Consider the following 19,622-nt stretch of genomic DNA (forward strand, 5'->3'; position numbering starts at 1 on the left):
TTTTAAGAATTTACATAATAAAATATTAGACCATTTATATTTTTTTATGAACATATTTTATTCGAATTTCAGACAGTAGAGCAGTACAATGACACAATAATAATTCCAATATCAATACCCCCCCCCTCCCCTCCAAAAAATAAACTAACTTTTGAACCCCCTGTCCAAGAATGCCGTAATAAACAACAGTTTACAGTGTGTACAATATATATCACTAAGCAGTAATAGCATCATAGTAGCGTAAAAAACAATGGCAATAGAAGAAAGCCAATTAAATAATACATAAATGTACTCCAATTGAGTGAGTAAATTGGCAATGGATAAATGCATAAAATCTACCAAAAAAACTAACAAAATGTAATTTAAAGAAAAACAGAAACAGTAAAAGAAAGTCTGTCGGTGTAGGTCCTTGCCTTGCCCCTCAGAATGTCACATTCTGCACTAACCTTGCAACGTTTTTCTCACCCAAGTATTCAATCTGTGGAAAAGGATGACATAATTAATCAGGGGGATGCTTTATTTTTAGATGCATACTTTTGCTGTATTTTAATGCAGTACTTTTACTTGAAATTGAGACAACAGAACTGTGCAAAATGTGTGGAGGTTCAGATTCACTTCTATTATACAGTGAAATCAGGGAGGTATCTGATCAGTGTCATTCTTCATTAAAGAAAACAAACCTAAACATGCAACCAGAGTCAAAAAGAAACCAAAGGCAAGAAGAACAAGGAGTCATGTAACAGATAATATGACCCCACAGAGTCCTGATCTCCACATAATGAAGTCCATCTGGTATCACAGAGAGACAGACGATTGAGTTAGTTCATCTTGCACAGTACAGGCTGGGCAATGAGGCCAAAAGTTATATCAAGATTGAACAAAAAATATTATCATTTGTTATTGTCGATTATCACAATATATATCATGAAATTACTTTTATGATTCCTGCCTCTGTAAGACTGTGATTTAAAACTCTATTTTATAGCTTTATGAATGACAAACAAACAGCAAAACAATTTACAAATCTTATTATTGACCTGCACCCTACCTGACCGGTTTGTTTGTTTTTTAATTTGGTGTCTATTGGTTTTTGTATTGTACACGTTGTACATCATTGTTGTATGTGATATATTAGTGTTGACGGTCAGTATGTAGGACTTTATGTAGTGTGTCAGTGTTTAGTCCCTGTCATAGACTTGTTTACATTTTTTTTCAACTAATCTGAGATACATAAATGTGCTTGCACAATGTATAAGCAATTTACTGCTTTATGATGGACCTTTGTTACATTGCTATTAATGAAATTCGAATTGTGACAATTATTTATATTGTTGTACTGCCTAGCCCCGTTGGCTAGTGCTGTTTCTACATTGCATTAATATATTATTTTACAATTTTTGTCTGAACGCTTCTTCCACTACACTGTCCTGGTTCCAGAAAAAATCAGTTGAGATTGTTCTGATTTAATCAGTCTGTTAATAATGCCTGATGGTGTATACAGGGAAGACTGTTTATATACAGTCTGTGGTTGTGAGGGTCAGTGCTGCACACAGGGTCTGACACACGCTGTGGCTGCAGGAGCGCGCAAAGAGTGACCTCTACTGTACACACCAGCCAGAGTGCTCGTTCATGTCAGCCCTGACGTGCGCGCTGTTTTTACGACGGTGTGCTTACACAATGACAGTTTCCGTTAGCCTCACTCGCAAGTCCTGACCGCTCGCACTCTGTTTTGTCTTTTCCAACTTTGATCGAAACGCGCATTTCTGTTTTCCGAACTACCGATCGCAGTCGGTGGTTGTATTTTATACAGGAAGAGATCGGTTGTTGATATAGGTACAAGTTGTACGGTCTGTAGTTTAACTTTGAAGTTCCAGCTCGAGGCCCAGCGGAGAGCTCGAGCGGCAGCTCCGAAAAGTTTGTTGTTGTCACGTGACGCGAGACGAATGTGGCGATAAAAGTTTGTTTCGATAGTGAAACTAGGCGGCGTGCTACGTTCTTTTTTTTTAGCTTCTGAACACAGTTCTCACTGCGATGCCTCAACCAAAATATCGAAAGATTGCTGTAATAGGTTACAGGTCTGTAGGTGAGTACAGCACGCGAGCTCGTGCATAGCTAATGTTAGTGTGCTAGCTAACATGCTAATGTCCTGGCTTTGTTTTCCACCTGAGTGTACCCGACTCCCAGCAGTCAGCTAGCTCACCTTTGTTCGTGTTTCTTTGTGTTACGTGTGTTTGCTGTGCTGACTACTAACATACACCAAGAGCAACCTTACGTGGCCATTGAACCTGGGCTATGTGCCGCTGGTTGTCACGTATTCGGTGTAAATAAAGTTAGCTCAGTCGTTCCTGGTCGAGTGCCAAGCGGTGAATGTCTCGAAACTCATAGTCAAACGTGTCAAAGATAACACGTGTGTGATGGTCAAAATGTAAGGGGACATGGTCTATGGCCATGGTTACTTCTTAGAAAGTCAATACCACGTTTTGACTGAAATATCTGACCCCCTCACAGGCCACATATTACTGTTCATTAAAATCAGATCTAATTAAATGTGACCTTTTTCTAAAGCTATTAGTAACACCCAACAAAAGCATCTGGTAAGGCTTCATTTAAAAAAAACATTTACCATTAACAATATAGCTGCTGTTTCTGATCAAGACACAGAAAATGTACTAACAGGTGTAAGCTGTGGTGTACTTTAAAAAACAATTTGGTCTCAGTTTGTGTGTGACGTGCAGTCACCGCAAAGGGCTGTGTTTATAACATTTCATCAAAAGAGCACAGAAACATATGTTCTGTTGCTTTTGCTTTGTACAGGAAAGTCCTCTCTTACAATACAGTTTGTGGAAGGACAGTTTGTTGACTCCTATGACCCCACCATTGAAAACAGTAAGTAACATCACTGGATAGATGTGAAATATTGAATCAAAGAAAGTTATAATTAATTTGGCTTAATGTCAAGAAATATATATATTTTTTAAAATCATCTCCTTTTCCAGCCTTTAACAAAATGGTCAGCGTGAATGGCCAAGACTTCAACCTTCAGCTGGTGGATACAGCCGGACAAGTAAGTTCATCTTCCACCATAACTGACTGAAGCACTGAACTTTAAGTTGCAAGTCAACACTTTTGATATGTTCATTCCTATCAGGCACTGTTGTGACCTGTTCTCAGATTGGCATATTGTTTAGGCTGTGTTTGGTAACGTTCATGCTCAATGGGATTATTATACCTCTCCTCTGTCTGTAGGACGAGTACTCAATTTTTCCACAGTCCCACTCTATGGACATCCATGGCTATGTCCTGGTCTATGCAGTGACTTCCATGAAAAGGTGAGGGGTTGGTGGTGTTTTATTCATCTGTGTGAATAATGATACAGTTATAAGTTGTGATACACATATGATACACAAGTCTTAAAACACTTTACATTAGTTATATAATACAAACTGTTCCTTACATTTGATTCTAGCATTGTGTTTTAACACATACAGACCAAACTGTTCTCAATACATTCCTGAACAACAGATTTATAAAGGTACTGTTGTATTCAACTTAAAATATAATCGAGTAGGAGTTTCTTTTGGCCTTTGGGGGAGCATTATCTTATTAAATACTTTGTTTAGAAGTAATTTGATGTCGTCTGTTCAGTTTTGAAGTTGTGCAGGTTCTCCACGACAAGCTGCTAGACATGGTTGGAAAGATCCAGTAAGTGTTAGTTTTACCTTCATAATTCAGTGCTTCGAAATTTGTGGTTTATTTTTCCAAGGGATTTAATCTTAACATAAATTGAATTTTCTTTTCAGGGTCCCAACTGTTCTTGTAGGGAACAAAAAAGATCTCCACATGGAAAGGTAATCATGATGTGGGACTGTCATGTAATGAATGTGTTTCTATAACACAACACTGATAATGTCAGACTTTATTCTTTTAAAGGTTACATGTTGTTCAAAGGGAGACTTCAGTCGCTACTTTTTTATTATAAAGCAGGTCTTTTATATAGCAAGTTTTATACACACTAAAAACCTGGGAAAGTATCAAAATGTTCCATCTGTTGAGAAATACACAAAGGCCACATTCAGATACTGTGCCATAAATGGGCCATCAAGACTTCTGTAAGTTTGAGATGACATAACCATTCAGTCATTGCCCTCAGCTGTGTCACTAGCATGGCTTGACCTAACCCATGGTCCAGCCTCGAAGGAGTTAAGTGTCTCAGTGTTCTTCTAAAATCGAATATGTTTCTATCATAGGTACCTCTGCCAAGGTGGCTATGTTTTCTGCCTTGTCTTTGTTTTTTTTTGTTGGTTTGTAAGCAAGATTACGCAAAAACTACCAGACAGATTTCCACGATACTTGGTTAAAAGATGCCAGGGGGGTTGTAAGGGGAGAATCAATCCAATTAGACCCAATTTGGCTTTTGATATTAATGACTGTGTCCAATTTGGTGCATATACATTTCTGGATCAAGTTTATATAGATGTGGTTTCATAAGGAGACTGTTGGGAGCTTGGCAGAAGTTTGCACTCTACCGATTCTAGTTGAGTATGGTTCCATTTCATTTTGTCCAGAGTTATCAAACCAGAAGAGGGGAAGAAACTTGCTGATTCCTGGGGGGCTGCCTTCATGGAGTCCTCAGCCAAGGAGAATGAGGTGATGATAGATATCTCCTTGAATATCTACTCATTGGTGCAGTCCACACAGTATTTCTGACGCACCCTCACATTATGCTGACAATGTTTTTGTACCACAGACTGCTGTGGAGCTTTTCAAGCGGATCATTTTGGAGATGGAGAAAGCTGATGGCAATTCTGCCCCAGAGGAGAGGAAGTGTGCTGTCATGTAAACGTGTATCCAGGACATCAGTAAGCTCATTCGCTGAAGACAGGAGGCACAACTTCACCGGCTTGCCAATCGTGACCTCACCGACACCAAGACACTGCAGTGGAACTTTTTCTGATCCGTTATGATACCAGATTGATTTACAGAGCGAGTGAAACTGCCCAGACAGTTGACAAACTAATCCCCACATGCTGTTACCACAGGGAGAAATTTGTACAGGCAAGAATATTCAGTTATAGACAAAGAGGCACCTTCAGTGAACACGTTCTTGGCAAAATCTTGATTTTTGAGTTCAACCAAACAATAAGATTGTCCCAATTAAGCGCATCAAAACTTTGTCATACATGTATGATGGTAATAACTAGTTGTAAATCTTATGTATGAGACATCATTGGCCTATATCTCATAACTAATTGAATTCTTAAGTTAATGTAAAAAATGTTACCTTTTCAGGACTGGTGTATTCAGCAGATCTTATTTTTGACTGATGGAGAGTCACAGTTCACATTGCTTTAAATGTGGTGTTAAAAATGTAGGTTCTAATAAGAAATTTCACTGTTCTTCTCACGATCATTTTTATCAACTATTCTTCAGGAGAGCTCACCGATGAACTCTTGAACTGCGGAAGACTCTATTTGTATATTTAACAGCAAACATTTTAAGCTCTTCTGCTATGCATACATACATCCCACCTTGTTTCCTAGGATTAGATTGGAACAGATCTTTGTTATTTACCACTTGAGCCTTTTTATACCGTATAAATAGAATCTTAGAAAATGGTTTGATACAATTGGTTATATCTGGAGTGATGCAGGTGTAGGCCCCCTTAAATACGATAACTAGAACATATGCTTATAATTGCATTATAATATAATCATTGTTGAGTTGCAATTTAAAATTAAAAATTGCATCTTAACACTGTAAGACCAGTTAAATGACAACAACAGTGTTTGTGAAGTAATTTTTGAAGCTAAATATATATATTTTTTAGTTTATTTGATGGTTCATGCTGGCTTCTTAAAACTTAGTCAGGATGGCATGCATCCCATTAAATTAATATTGAGGACTTGCATGAAAACTGTCAAACACTTGGCGATCATGAAATGACTTGTTTTCTCTTAGTTTGTGTAGCCTTACGAAGAAATGACGCAGACTGTGGATCTTGTTTCCCCCACAATTGTCGTGTCATACTTGTAGTGGGTAATTCTAACTTTATCAAGTGCTTTGCTGAGTAAGTAGCTAATTATGGATGATTGATGATGGTTGAACAGAAGCTGGTGATGCTGTGTCTTGTGCCTTACAGTTCTTCAAAGTCCCTCACCTGCTTCCCTTTACGACTCAAGGTGCTCTTAAAGGTCCCCCCTCCCCTCTCTTCTGTTAACTTGATACTATGGGTGCAGGTGGTGTTGTGAACCTGAACACCAATATTCCCCTGTGGGTCAATGTTGATTCAGAAATCTTGCTGTAAACAGTTTTGTATATAAATAAATCTGTTACTCATTTGCCATAGTGCGGCTTTATTAGCTATGATCGATTGATTGCTAGATGGATAGATGGGCATCGCACATCTCAAAACACACAGTACAATAAAAGTGTGTTGATAGAGGTGGACAGTGCTAGATGAATATTAGTGCAGGAATAATAATACTACAGATGATATTAATATTTGCAACGAATAGATCTTAAAAAAGGTTATACAGCAAATTGCAAATTATTATATAAAAAAACATTTGACTTAAGTGAAGAAAACAGAACGAAAAACCAAACATATGCAGTGTTGTGCATGAACGAACGCAGAAGAATGCGTTCATTTTATGAGAACGATGAACTGAACGCAACTCAATGACAAATAATGAATTTGAACGGTCAACACGTTCATATTGTAGCGTCTTCGCGTATAGACGACAGGAAACGTCTCTTTTATCCAGGACCTGCCCTGGCAATGTTGGCGCCCTAGGCCAGATTTCAAATTGTGAGAGGGAGAGAGAGAGAGAGGGAGGAGAAACATTGAGGGAAGGCGAATAAGGAGGTTGAGACCATTTCATAGTTTAATACAAATATACTTGGTTTTATTGGACTATTAGCACATCAACTCCATCCATCTCTCATGCTATCCCTTGATGTGTTGTTTCTCTTCTTTCTTTAGACTATCCCGCCATTTGATGTCCGTTCAAAGTGTCTGGTCGTACCTCAAAACCTTCTGGAGCTGTTTGATGATATTGGCACAGAAGCACATTATTTTCTTCAACTTTATTGGAAATTAATTTTGATGCGACCAACTAAAAAACTGTAACTGGCTGTACAGCTGACAATGATGCACCTATATACAATACACTGTTACACAAGTACAGTTCTTTTTTTTAAATCCATGCTCACATTTAATAATTCATACTTGGCTTCTAGAAAGTTAGTTAATGTGCACAGACAAGTGATAGGAATCCGAAGCTGTTTTTCAAGACATAGCACATCTACACTTTGACAAGTGCATGTTTTATTAAAACTATTTCAGATAATTGAATTTCTACTGATGCATGTTAAAATGATTCTATGCTTTGGGTTTTTAAACTATATTAGGATTGAGGTGTAAACAGAGACAGTTTCTCTGTTAGAGAAGGAAATTCTCTTCTAATATTAATGGTTTATCTACATTCTTCTAATAGACCTGTAGTTCATCTACTTGACGGTTACTGAGAGGTAGGTCTTTTAACAGCTCATTTGTTTTGAATACACAAGTGTCTACCCATCATCCATATTGTGTTGTGTACGACTTTGGTAGAAGTTTTCTCCTGTTAGTACAAAACGTTTGTGTCGCTTGTACTGTATGCAGTGGAATTAATTACAATTTTCACCCTGACACAGTATGCTTGTTGCACACAGAGTACCAAAGGAGATGTGTTGGTGGTAGTAACATTTAAACCAGGATGCTGTGCTCTCAACGCATATTCCTTCATTAGCAAGGCTCATTCAGGACAACAGCTGGAGTGCAGAGGAACCCAGCAGCCAGCAGGGGGCAGCATCTGGACATCACAGCAGACTATGATTTTTGAAAGGCGTCAGAAGAACTACTGGGTTATACTCTAACAATAGGTTTTTAAAGCATGTTAAATTATCCAGTATCAAAAATCCCAAAATATAAAAGTAACTTTTAAGTAAGGCTGTCAAATATACAGTGCCTTGCATAAGTATTCACCCCCCTTGGACTTTTTCCCATTATGTACTGTTACTAACTGGAATTCAAATAGACTTAAATAAACTTTTTCCCGTTTGATCAACAAAACATGCATAGTACTTTGGAGGTGCAAAATAAATTTTATTGTGACACAAACAATAATGAGAACAAAAAAGTTGACATCTGTTGGGTGCATAAGTATTCACCCCCGTGTCAATACTTGGTAGAACCCCCTTTCGCTGCAATTACAGCTGCAAGTCTTTTAGGGTATGTCTCTACCAGCTTTGCACATCTAGAGATGGAAAGGTTTGTCCATTCTTCTTGGCAAAAAAGATGAAGCTCAGTCAGATTGGATGGAGACCGTCTGTGAACCGCAATCTTCAAGTCTTGCCATAGATTCTCTATTGGATTGAGGTCTGGGCTTTGACTGGGCCATTTTAAGACATTAACATTCTTTAATCCAAACCATTCCTTTGTAGCTCTGGCTGTATGTTTAGGGTCATTGTCCTGCTGGAAGATGAACCTCCGCCCCAGTCTCAAGTCTTTTGCAGACTGCATCAGATTTTCTTCAAGGATTTCCCTGTATTTGGCTCCATCCATCTTTCCCTCTATTCTGACCAGTTTCCCTGTACCTGCTGAAGAGAAGCATCCCCACAGCATGATGCTACCACCACCATGTTTCACTGTTGGGATGGTGTGCTCAGGGTGATGGGCAGTGTTGGGTTTTCGCCACACATAGCGTTTTGCATTGAGGCCAAAAAGTTCAATTTTGGTCTCATCTGACCAGAGCACCTTCTTCCACATGTTTGCTGTGTCTCCCACATGGCTTCTGGCAAACTCCAAACGGGATTTTTTATGGATCCCTTTCAACAATGGCTTTCTTCTTGCCACTCTTCCATAAAGGCCAGATTTGTGGAGTAGACGACTAATAGTTGTCGGTGGACAGATTCTCCCACCTCAGCTGTGGACCTCTGCAACTCCTCCAGAGTAACCATGGGCCTCCTGGTTGCTTCTCTGATTAATTTTCTCCTTGTCCGACTCTTCAGTTTGGGTGGACGGCCTCCTCTTGGTAGGTTTGCGGTTGTGCCATATTCTTTCCATTTTCTTATGATGGATTTTATGGTGCTCAGAGAGATGTTCAAAGCTCTGGATATTTTTTTATAACCTAACCCTGCTTCATATTTCTCCACAACTTTATCCCTGACCTGTTTGGTGAGCTCCTTGGTCTTCATGATGCTGTTTGTTCAGTAATGATCTCCAACAAACTCTGAGTCCATCACAGAACAGGTGTATTTATACTGAGATTAAACTGCAGACAGGTGGACCCTATTTACTACTTATGTGACTTGCAAATGTGACTTGTGAATGCAATTGGTCGCACCAGATCTTTGTTAGGGGTTTCACAGTAAAGGGGGTGAATACATATGCACTCAACACTTTTCAGATTTTTATTTGTAAATAATTGTGAAATCCATGTAATATTTCCCCCCACTTCCAAATGATGCACTATTTTGTGTTGGTCCATTACATAAACTCACGATGAAATAAATTTTAATCTGTGGTTATACCATGACAAAATGTAGAAAAGTCCAAAGGGGGTGAATACTTATGCAAGGCACTGTATGTAGAAAAGTAGAAAATATCTTCTCTGAAGTGTGTATCAAAAGCAGCACATATTGACACGGACACACAGACACGATAATTTGTCCATCTTCTTAATGTGCTTAGATCCGCACTGGAATCAGCAGGCGGTGTGGCCTAGTTGGTAAAGTGCCAACTAGAAGGTCCTGGGTTCAATCCCCACTCTCTCCCATTTTCCTCGCTGGCAATATACTGAACTCTATAAATTGGCCGTGATGTCAATCTCTTATTGATAACAAAATATCTTACAATATGTAAATTTAAATTAATAAAAAAAAAAAAAAAAACTGCGCGCGCAATTCCTGCGCAATGGGCTTTTGCGCAGAAGGTGCGCAGTGGGCTTCTGCGCAGAAGGTGCGCAGTAGGCAACTGCGCAGAAGGTGCGCAGTGGGCTTCTGCGCAGAAGGTGCGCAGTTGGCTTCTGCGCAGAAGGTGCGCAGTGGGCTTCTGCGCAGAATGTGCGCGCGCAGTTTCTTTTTTTAAATTTTATTTTATTTTATTTTATTTTCCTCTCCTGCACCACCATGGACCTAACAATATACAAGCACCGAAGTTTGACGTAGTATTTAAATCATATATCCTTTAATTTAGGAACAGATAAAAACAATGTCAATTCAAAACAAATTTGCTCAGCAATGTTTTAACAAAAAAATATTGACTTAAACTTCGATAGTGTTCTATTTTTGTCTCCCAAACACATGTTACCAGCTTCAGGCAGCTACAACAGTAATCAAACAAACACTCAAAAAACTCATCATTTCGGATCTTTTGACACCATGTGTGCCCAGTCCCCCCCCCCCCCCCCCCCCCCGGAATAAAGATGCCCATGAAGAAACCAGTATGTCTATGCTATTATTATGAAACTGGCTGGCCGGATGTTGCGGGTGTCTCGTGTGTGACCAGTGTGTAACCAGTGTGTCCGACCCTCTTTTACAAACAGTGTGTGGTGTGACCGCAGCAGCTGTGTGTGCGGGTTGAAATGTCTCACGACGGGTTTGATAGATCTCGCACTTTAAAGACCTGGATCGCTCTGAGGCGTCTGGACAAAAACGGTTCATAGATTTCTTCCCGGTTCTGATTTATTTAACGATCATTGATAATTTCTCTTCTTTGAGGTGGGCGTCCGTGTCCATGGCAACAAGCCCGGTTATCGCTCCGAAGACGACGTGGAGCACGAGCGCTCATTAGTTGTGTAAATTCTCACAAGAATCGAACGTATCCGCGTTATTAGTTATAGTGAGGTCAACATATGAAAATCTGGGAACTAAATCCTTACCAAGAAATTTTTTCACAATTGTGTTTAGGAAGGTGTATAATATCATGTCTTAGATTTTTGAAAAATCGAAAATGTTAAATTTGGCTTTAAGTAACTTGTGAAGGGTCAAACTAGGGTTTTTTCATGATTCTGAGTTGATTGCAAGCATTAGTTTTTCACCAAAACCACTCCTTAGTGCAAAAACAGCCACCCCCACTTTTCCCACTCACTGCATTTTCAGCCATTATTCACGAATAAAGGGTTCCAAACCCCCCCGCCTCCCCAAAAACAATAAAAAATAAAAATAAAAATAACCCAGTTAACACCATGAGAAATTCTATCTTTTTTCTATTTGTCTAAAGCAATAGCCTCATGGAAAGGTAAGCATTGGTTTTTCACCAAAACTGCTCCTTAGTGGAAAAACATTTGAATTTGAAAAGTAGCGTTATTCGTTTATTTCAGTATCTTGCATAATACTGATCCACTCTGCCACACGCCTCATGTGTCAATGTCTGAGTCTTCTCCAAACTGAACATCATCATGAACACAATTCTTGCACTTAATGCCTTTGCAAACTCCACATGCCGAGATACACTTGACACCATTCTTTTTGCAGCTGCACCGGCGGTCGCTGCAATCTCCATTGCAATTGCAGACTGTGAACTGAAGAAGCTCCTCAGGAGCCATGGGGTCTAGTGTTGGGACTGGCTCATATCCCTGAACACCTAATGTCCACCCGTAGCCACTAGGATCCAAAGACATGCTCTTAAGAAGGATCCAGTCCCGGGTTTGTATATATGCACAGAGAGAGTGCTGTGCAGCTCCACCCTCTGTTGGAGACAGAGTCTCTGGTTTGATCACCCCAGCTGCCGCTTTCTGTGAGAACATGCTGTATCGAATTGAACCCAAACTGGTACTTGGTGCATGGTAAATGCACTGAAAGATGGCTGTACCAGCTTGAATCACTGCATCCTTAGAAGCCTGTGTGTCAAGGAAGATGTCCATGTGTTCATCAATATCCGAAATGTTGAAGAGAGGAGGTGGATGAGCTCACTCTTGTCATGAGTGTTGTCCAAGAACTTTGCTCTTGGTGTCCAGTGTATCAGATCTGGTTGAATCTGGAGATCACAGCATGACTTCTTGGTACGTCTGATGTAGTCATGATCTTTTGGCGATCTGCTATAGCCATCAAAGACCACAATGATCTTCTGAGAGCGACAGCCAAGACCTTGCAAGTATCTCAGGTAACTGTTGGCAATCTCCTGCCAACTCTGACCTTGTTCCCACTTCACCATGTAGAGAAGCCATCCACCATCAACCACCAGAGTGGAGGAGGGTTGGTTAGTGAGGTCAAGCGGATCAGTTAAATCCTTCAGGCTAGTCTTGGAAAAGCCTGCCTTGTTTGCCTTGTTCATTTTCTGATTTTTGTTTCTGAACAGGGACAACGGGAAGGAAGTCAGCTCATACTGTAAGCTCGTCTCAACTGTCATAGCCCGTTGGGCCAAAATGATCAGTCGGTTGAACAACTTGAGTGAGTCAAGGTGAATCTTCTTTTCATTGACCTTGGGAATCTTTCTGAGTGATGACAGGGCTTGTACCTTCAACTTCACCTCCATGGTCGATGTGGCTGACCGTCCATCCAGCTTTATCTGCATCTCCCTCCCTACTTCAGCTGCTCTCTCTGCATTAACTGGGTCATCTCTTGTGCTTGTGAGTCCTGTTGAGAAAGACACAAGCAACTCCTTATCTCGATCTTGGTCAAATGGGTTGATGTCCTCAAACCATTTGAGGACAAGTTCAATCGCTTCAGCATCTCGCTTCATTTGAGTTTTGGCAAGGTCTCTGTGGAGTGGACCATGTTTATTGACACCTTCCTCCATGCGCTGGTTGACATTGGAGAAGTGGTTGAGGGTAAAGGCCTCTGTATGCTTATTTACGTCCTCCCGGCTCCTCACACACAGTGAACGATGGCAACTAACAGAAAAATGATGTTGATGATGCGACAGTTTTTGCTGAAATAAAGTGACACCCAGCAAGTCATAATGCTTATGTTATCGTGTCTTAACGCAGCGGTTCCCCGGTCTTGTTTCCAAACTGCGTTGCTAATTCAACAGCTGCAACAGCTTGAAGCTACACAGAGGCAGCTAGCTTCCCCCAGCTTCCACACACAGTCAGCAGGGACACCCGATACTAACTACTACCAAGTGTTTGCTTCTAACCTGACGGTGTTTGAGAAACACTGTCATGACAGCCGTGGGATTAAAGTCAGCAGGTTTTTGCGCTGTTCCTACCGCAGTTAGCATGGTGGCTAGCCCCGTTATGAAAGTTCGTTATAACCGTATGTGACCGTACACACATGCTGTAAGTGCTCTAACCAGCCACCGTCAGCCGGACAATGCCGCTGGCTTAACACACTTGTCACATTAATCATAGAGTCGTAGTTGTGATTTTGGTTTATTGTGATGTAGGGAATGGAACAGGAAGTTTCCATTCCGAAATGCTGGCGTTAGCGGACCAATCACAGCCAAGGGCTATCCGTGGGCTCTCCGCCATTTCGACGTGTAGTTAGAAAAATGAGAGCTGCACGAAAAGCTCTCCGAGGAGCCGCGGAGAGGCCCGGAGAGGGCGTTCCACGTTGGAGAAGGCGGTCCTATCTGTCCGTGTCCGTCAAAACGGAGAAGCATACATTGGCCTTAAGCACCCAGCAACTGTGACCAGAATCACTATTTCTCACACCAGGTGCCAGACCAGTCATGGCTAGAGTAACGGACAACATGGTTCCCATGGGCAGTAAAACTTGTAAAGGTTTCCTTGTAAGCAGGCAAAGTTTCGAGTTGCTTCATGAGTTGACAGTACAGCCGTGCCCCCTTGGCGTATTGGTGATGCCCCGCAGCTGCAAAGATGTCTAGCATCCTGGTGACAATGCAGGACAGGTGCCCATTGTGGTCTGCAAGCCGTTCAGTTCTGATGAAGATCTTGATGACATCTACCATGTAGTGGTACTGCACCCAGAGTGCAGGCATTCTTCCTCCTTTGGCAAGTCTTTTGAAGATTTCTTCAAATCTCCATTCAAACACTACAACAACTGGATCTGTGTGTCTGGCTCCCATTTTCCCATCAGCTACCTTCTCCATCAAGGTCCTCATTTCACCAAGCTCCTCCTCAGTGAAGGCATGTTTCATGATGTGCTGATAGATGGCTGCATCAATCAGCTCAGGAGGTGAGCACGGATTGCCTTGTCAAAACATCCTCCATCCAGGATGTCGTTGGCTGTCGTACTCCCTGGATAGATCAGCTGGATCAGCTCTAGTAGTCCAGAATCCTCCAAGGATCCAAGGTAGGATCAATCCACCCAACCGTTGAATGATGGGTAGATTTGCCTGCTTTATGATGTCCACAGCTTTGAGCCAGATTGGGAGATCGAACGTCACTATAGTGACTTTGTCTTCAGAGAGCCGCATGCACTCTTTGAGAGTGGTGAAGATGGTGTTGTGGTCATTAGGGTCACCTTCGATGACTGGGAGGAAGTCAATCAGCGTGTTCTGCTTGGCATCATCTGCAGGGATACGTTTCATCCAGCCATTCCAGTTGGAGTGTGAGAAATCAGGATCCTGTGCTTTGATCACCCACCCTGCTGCCCAGAGTGTATCGCCCTGAGTGAGGAGTGGCTGGTCTTGTGTTACAAAGGAGGAGAGCTCAGCGATGGGAAGAAATGTGATGGTGTTTATTCCAGTCTGTTTTCTGTTGGTGAATGGAAGAATCTTCACTTCAGCTCCCTTCAGGATCTTAGCTTTGTTGAGTGCCTTCAACTTCACCCTGTTGATAGCTGCTGTCATCTGTGGATCTGCCAAAGGTGGTGCCGGAGAGGTGATTTTGATCCAACCCATTGAATGAAAGGGAGTGTTTTCGTGAATAGAAAAAAAGATAGAATTTTTCATGGTATTAACTGGGCTATTTTTATTTTTTATTGTTTTTGGGGAGGCGGGGGGGGTTTGGAACCCTTTATTCGTGAATAATGGCTGAAAAATGCAGTGAGTGGGAAAAGTGGGGGTGGCTGTTTTTGCACTAAGGAGTGGTTTTGGTGAAAAACTAATGCTTGCAATCAACTCAGAATCATGAAAAAACCCTAGTTTGACCCCTCACAAGTTACTTAAAGCCAAATTTAACATTTTCGATTTTTCAAAACCGGTTACAGGTAACCCAACTTTGAGCAATTTTTTAGGAGGTTTCCCACGGGAGTTGAATTTCAACATTTTAAGACATGATATTACACACCTTCCTAAACACAATTGTGAAGAAATTTCTTGGTAAGGATTTAGTTCCCAGATTGGTCAAATATCTGCTAAAATGTCCTTACTATAAATGTGATCATTTAACTCCAGGTTGTGTTTTCCTGTGTGTTTGTAGCTGGAAGTTTAGGGAACTAACAGAACTGCTTCGACGACTTCCAGTGGGCAGCAGAGTATCTGATCCAGGAGAAGTTCACCAGCGCCAGTCGCATCGCCATCAACGGGGCCTCTAACGGAGGGCTGCTGGTGGGTGAGTACAGCACCAGCTGGTGTGTGTGTGTATATTTAATGGGGAATCCAGTAATAAAGTCTGAGACAGAGAGAGAGAGCAGCAGAAACTGTAAAGTCATGTGGGGGAAACCCTGTCCTGTATTATTTATACCTCTGCTACTTTCTGGTTTAACAGCTCAGCCGCTTCTATGCAGTTTAATACATTAGACTGTGAACCACACACAATAATAATAATAATAATGATTTTTGTTTGAAGAAAAAGGGTTGAAATTAACATCAGAAACTCTAGAAACTCTTCTTGTTGCAATATTTAAAGCTCCCTTGTAGGACATACGATTTTTGGAACACGGCAGTAAATGTATACATTGATGAATGGATTTACCTGTATAATATAATAATATTGTTATGAATAAAATTCAATAAAGGCTCAAATTTGAAAAAAAGAATCTATATATGTTATTTTTTGGATTAGATTAGATTAAACTATATTGTCTTTGCACAGTACAAGTACTTATACAACGAAATGCAGTTAACCAGAAGTGCAAAATAAGGCAGTAAAGTGCAGAGTATTGTGCGTATTTAAAGTGGAATGTAAATAAATAAGATATGTACAGTAAGAAATGTATATGGAATAGTACAGTATCAACAGGTATTGCATGATATAAGAACTATGAGCAGTAAGAAATATATATGGAATAGTACAGTATAAACAGGTATTGTATGATATCAGAACTATGAGCAAGATAAATATATAAACATATATAAATATGAATATACTATAGGCGGGATAATACAGTATGTAACCGTTGGTTACACTAGAATGAGTGTTAATGTGGACCAGGATTCTCAAGCCCTGGACTTGAGAATCAATAATGAGATTAACACAACACAATTTCTTTAAATTAACTTATATTTAAACACAACAAGAATACAGCAGAACATTTCCCCCAAATAATAAACAGAAATAAATAAAATAAGAAAAGTGTGCACTTAAAAGTCAATTCAAAGTCTGTAAGTCAAGTCTTAAATGTCAAGTGTGTAGATCGTTGTTGGGCTCAATCCATCTTTGTACAGGGTCTGTCCAACCACACTGTGGAGTGAAGAACGTGGAAGTCCAATTTCTTCTGAAGGATCATAGGTTGGCTCGCCATCCAGTTAACTGGAATCTTGGTTCCTCGATGTCCTCTCTGACACCGGAGAATTATTTTCTTCGGCAAAATCAAAAACCTGACCTATAAACAGGTCACACATGTATATCGAATGTATCAATACAACTACAATTCTTTTAGATCAAACTCAATGCTAAATTATATTAGAATAATATAAAGTTCAAGTATTAATATGAAAACAGAATTCATGTGACTTAAGACATATATTCATAAACATATCAGTCCTTTGGTTTTTTATGTAAGGCACATGGTGACTAAATGCTAATACTGAAGCTCAATGAGTAGAAACTCCACAGCTATTGGAAAAGAGTAAATTAACATAAAGCAGTGCTTCAAATCTGCCCTAATAACCTCTATGCTAACATAGCTAGCAAGGTAGCTTGTGATATTCACATATAACAATACATAATTAACATAAAAAGATCTGAGGCGACAGAATTGCGGTTAGCTCACAACTATTTCCCAGATCTTATATGCTAACGCTATTAGCAAATGACAGTTGCATTTTACCTTATAGCCGTTAGCTTAGCGGCTAAAGGACTTTTTTCCCGCTAACGCTATTAGCCAATGACAGTACATTTTACATTATAGCCGTTAGCTTAGCGGCTAGCAGACTTTATTCAGCTAACGCTATTAGCCAATGACAGTACATTTTACATTATAGCCGTTAGCTTAGCGGCTAGCGGACTTTTTTTCGCGCCGCGATCTACTATAATTCTCTACTTAATCAGCAGCTACGGATGTCGTACTACTCACCGTTGAATGGTAGGAATCCCTGCACCTTTCAACAGGTCACAGGGTTCACACATCTACACAAAAATTCGGATTACGATCTGAGCAAAGCAGAGAGTATGCTTCTAGCTTGAGCGGCAAAATGGTGGACAGGACGTAGACAGGTAAAAAAAAATCGACACAGAGTAGGTTAGGTAGATGGCTGATACCTCCCCCTATTGGCTAGAACAAGTAACAGCATGTGAAAGTGTACATTCTCCCTTTCTCTCAATATTTTGTCACTGCTTTTCTAATGTGGGCTACAAGTAGTAAAAAAACGTAACAGTGTAGTGCAAATGTACAATTGTTCAAATGTTCAGTGTGCATATGTTGCACCTAGATTTAAAGGGTTAAACAGAGCTTGACCACATCTCTGTACTATCAGAGTGTAAAGTTAAGACAATGTGTTTGTGTTCATAAAAGAAAACAATTAAATCTTCACATATTTCAAACATGTGCACAGCTGCGTGTGTGAACCAGCGCCCGGAGCTGTTCGGCTGTGCTGTGGCAGAAGTCGGGCTGATGGACATGCTGAAGTTCCACAAGTTCACCATCGGCCACGCCTGGACCACCGACTACGGCTGTGCTGACGACGGAGCAGTTCAAGTGGCTCATCAAGTACGAAACTCACACCAGCACAACATGTCCACTACAGAAGAGAAAGAGAATTAGAGGTGTGGATGAATAAAGAATCCATCTTGTCTGCCCCCCCCCCCCTCCCTCTCTTCAGGTACTCCCCTCTTCATAATCTCCCTCCATCACCATACCCTGGCCCCCCCTACCCTGCTGTGCTGCTGCTGACCGCGGATCACGATGACCGCGTGGTGCCCCTGCACACGCTGAAGTACTGCGCGGCCCTGCAGCACGGCGTGGGCCGCAGCCCCGTGCAGTGCCAGCCCCTGATGGTCCGGGTGGACACCCACAGCGGGCACGGGGCGGGGAAACCCACGGCCAAGGCCATCCTGGAGGAGACGCACGTCTTCTCCTTCATCGCCGAGACCCTGGGTCTCAGCTGGAAGGAGTGAGGAGGAGGAGCACGACGGTTTCACACAGTGAGGGAGATTTGTCCCTTAGATGCATAAGTGGGTCAAAAATGACCCGGTGAGGTAGTTTTCTTGAAATATCTTCGTAATAAATTTTTTTTATAATTTCATATTCCAGGTATTCCTCAAAAAACATGTTTTTGATATAATGCCATTCACATTTTTAACTTAAGTTTTATACATTTTAAGAAATTGTAGTTTTTGTATCACTACCCCAAGCTTCCATAAGTGGGTCAAAAATGACCCGCATGCATTTTCTATGGAATCCAATGGGAACCTTTGGTTTTTATCAACTGTGGCTGTCAGGAATAAATTAACTGTGGACCATACAGACTATATCAGAAGTTTCACCCCTCAAGAAGATTATTTTACACAGCAAGAGCTGCTACGTGTAAGTATTATCTTCATATAATATTGTGTGTCTGTCTTTCATGACTGTTGTTATTATTATTTATCAACAAATTAGCCTACTTTATAACTAGCTAACACTAACTAGCTAACTAAGATAGCTAATATTACTATATGTATTGTGTGTGTGCGTGTGTGTGCGTGTCATTCATGATTGTTGTGTGAAAGAGTATTTTATTATTATTTATCAACAAATTAGCCTACCTTATAACTAGCTAACACTAGCTAGCTAACTAAGTTAGCTAACATTACTATATATAGTGTGTTTGAGTGTATTTATTTATATAGCTACATATTGATCTATAACATTACTCTTATGTGTCTTCATCCAAGGTGTCATGGCTGCTAGATACACAGCTGAAATGGTCCTCAGATGCTGGATGATGGAGAGGCAGTTATGGGCTTGGACTCCGAGTCTGACATTTCTGATGATGAGGACCCAGACTATTGTCCAGGTGGCAGTGGCAGTCGTCCACCTGGAAATCCAACTGAACAGGATCAATCTGACTCAGAAGATTCCTCTTCTGTGTCCAACAGAATGAGTCGGAAGGGCTCTTACTGGAGCGAGTTACCTCCCACCCAGGGCAGGTAACTCGCCCTGGGTGGGAGGTAACTACCACCCAGAAGCTGGTCAGGGTATCCTCCCACAATATCCTCAGAAGTCGGTCAGGGCCTGCACAAGGGGCCTGGTCTGCACAAGGGCTTAGCACCACTTAGCATGGGAGCTCTTTATCACTGATAATATAATACAAGAGGTGATGAAGTGCACAAACTTGGAAGGACGGGGAGTAGCAACAGCTTGAGGAAAAG

At 41.0% G+C, this 19,622-nt stretch overlaps 1 protein-coding gene across 1 annotated transcript; it reads left to right on the top strand.

The window, feature by feature from the left end:
- The first annotated feature begins 1,650 nt into the window (after positions 1–1,650).
- Positions 1,651–6,338, top strand: rhebl1 (Ras homolog, mTORC1 binding like 1). Its single transcript, XM_053435499.1, has 8 exons — positions 1,651–2,083; positions 2,815–2,886; positions 2,997–3,064; positions 3,247–3,329; positions 3,646–3,702; positions 3,801–3,848; positions 4,566–4,647; positions 4,748–6,338. Exons 1-8 carry the CDS (start codon positions 2,032–2,034, stop codon positions 4,838–4,840), a joined length of 555 nt encoding a protein of 184 aa, XP_053291474.1. The 5' UTR covers positions 1,651–2,031; the 3' UTR covers positions 4,841–6,338.
- The last annotated feature ends 13,284 nt before the right edge of the window (positions 6,339–19,622 follow it).

The sequence above is a fragment of the Pleuronectes platessa genome, chromosome 2, assembly GCF_947347685.1.
Source record: "Pleuronectes platessa chromosome 2, fPlePla1.1, whole genome shotgun sequence".
Lineage (NCBI taxonomy): Eukaryota > Metazoa > Chordata > Actinopteri > Pleuronectiformes > Pleuronectidae > Pleuronectes > Pleuronectes platessa.

What these genes read in the sequence shown, in the direction of transcription:
- rhebl1 (XM_053435499.1), top strand. Translation starts at nt 2,032, where the DNA reads ATGCCTCAACCAAAATATCGAAAGATTGCTGTAATAGGTTACAGGTCT. An exon ending in TGACCCCACCATTGAAAACA is followed by an intron (nt 2,887 to 2,996) that starts GTAAGTAACATC and finishes CTCCTTTTCCAG; the next exon opens with CCTTTAACAAAATGGTCAGC. An exon ending in GACATGGTTGGAAAGATCCA is followed by an intron (nt 3,703 to 3,800) that starts GTAAGTGTTAGT and finishes TTTTCTTTTCAG; the next exon opens with GGTCCCAACTGTTCTTGTAG.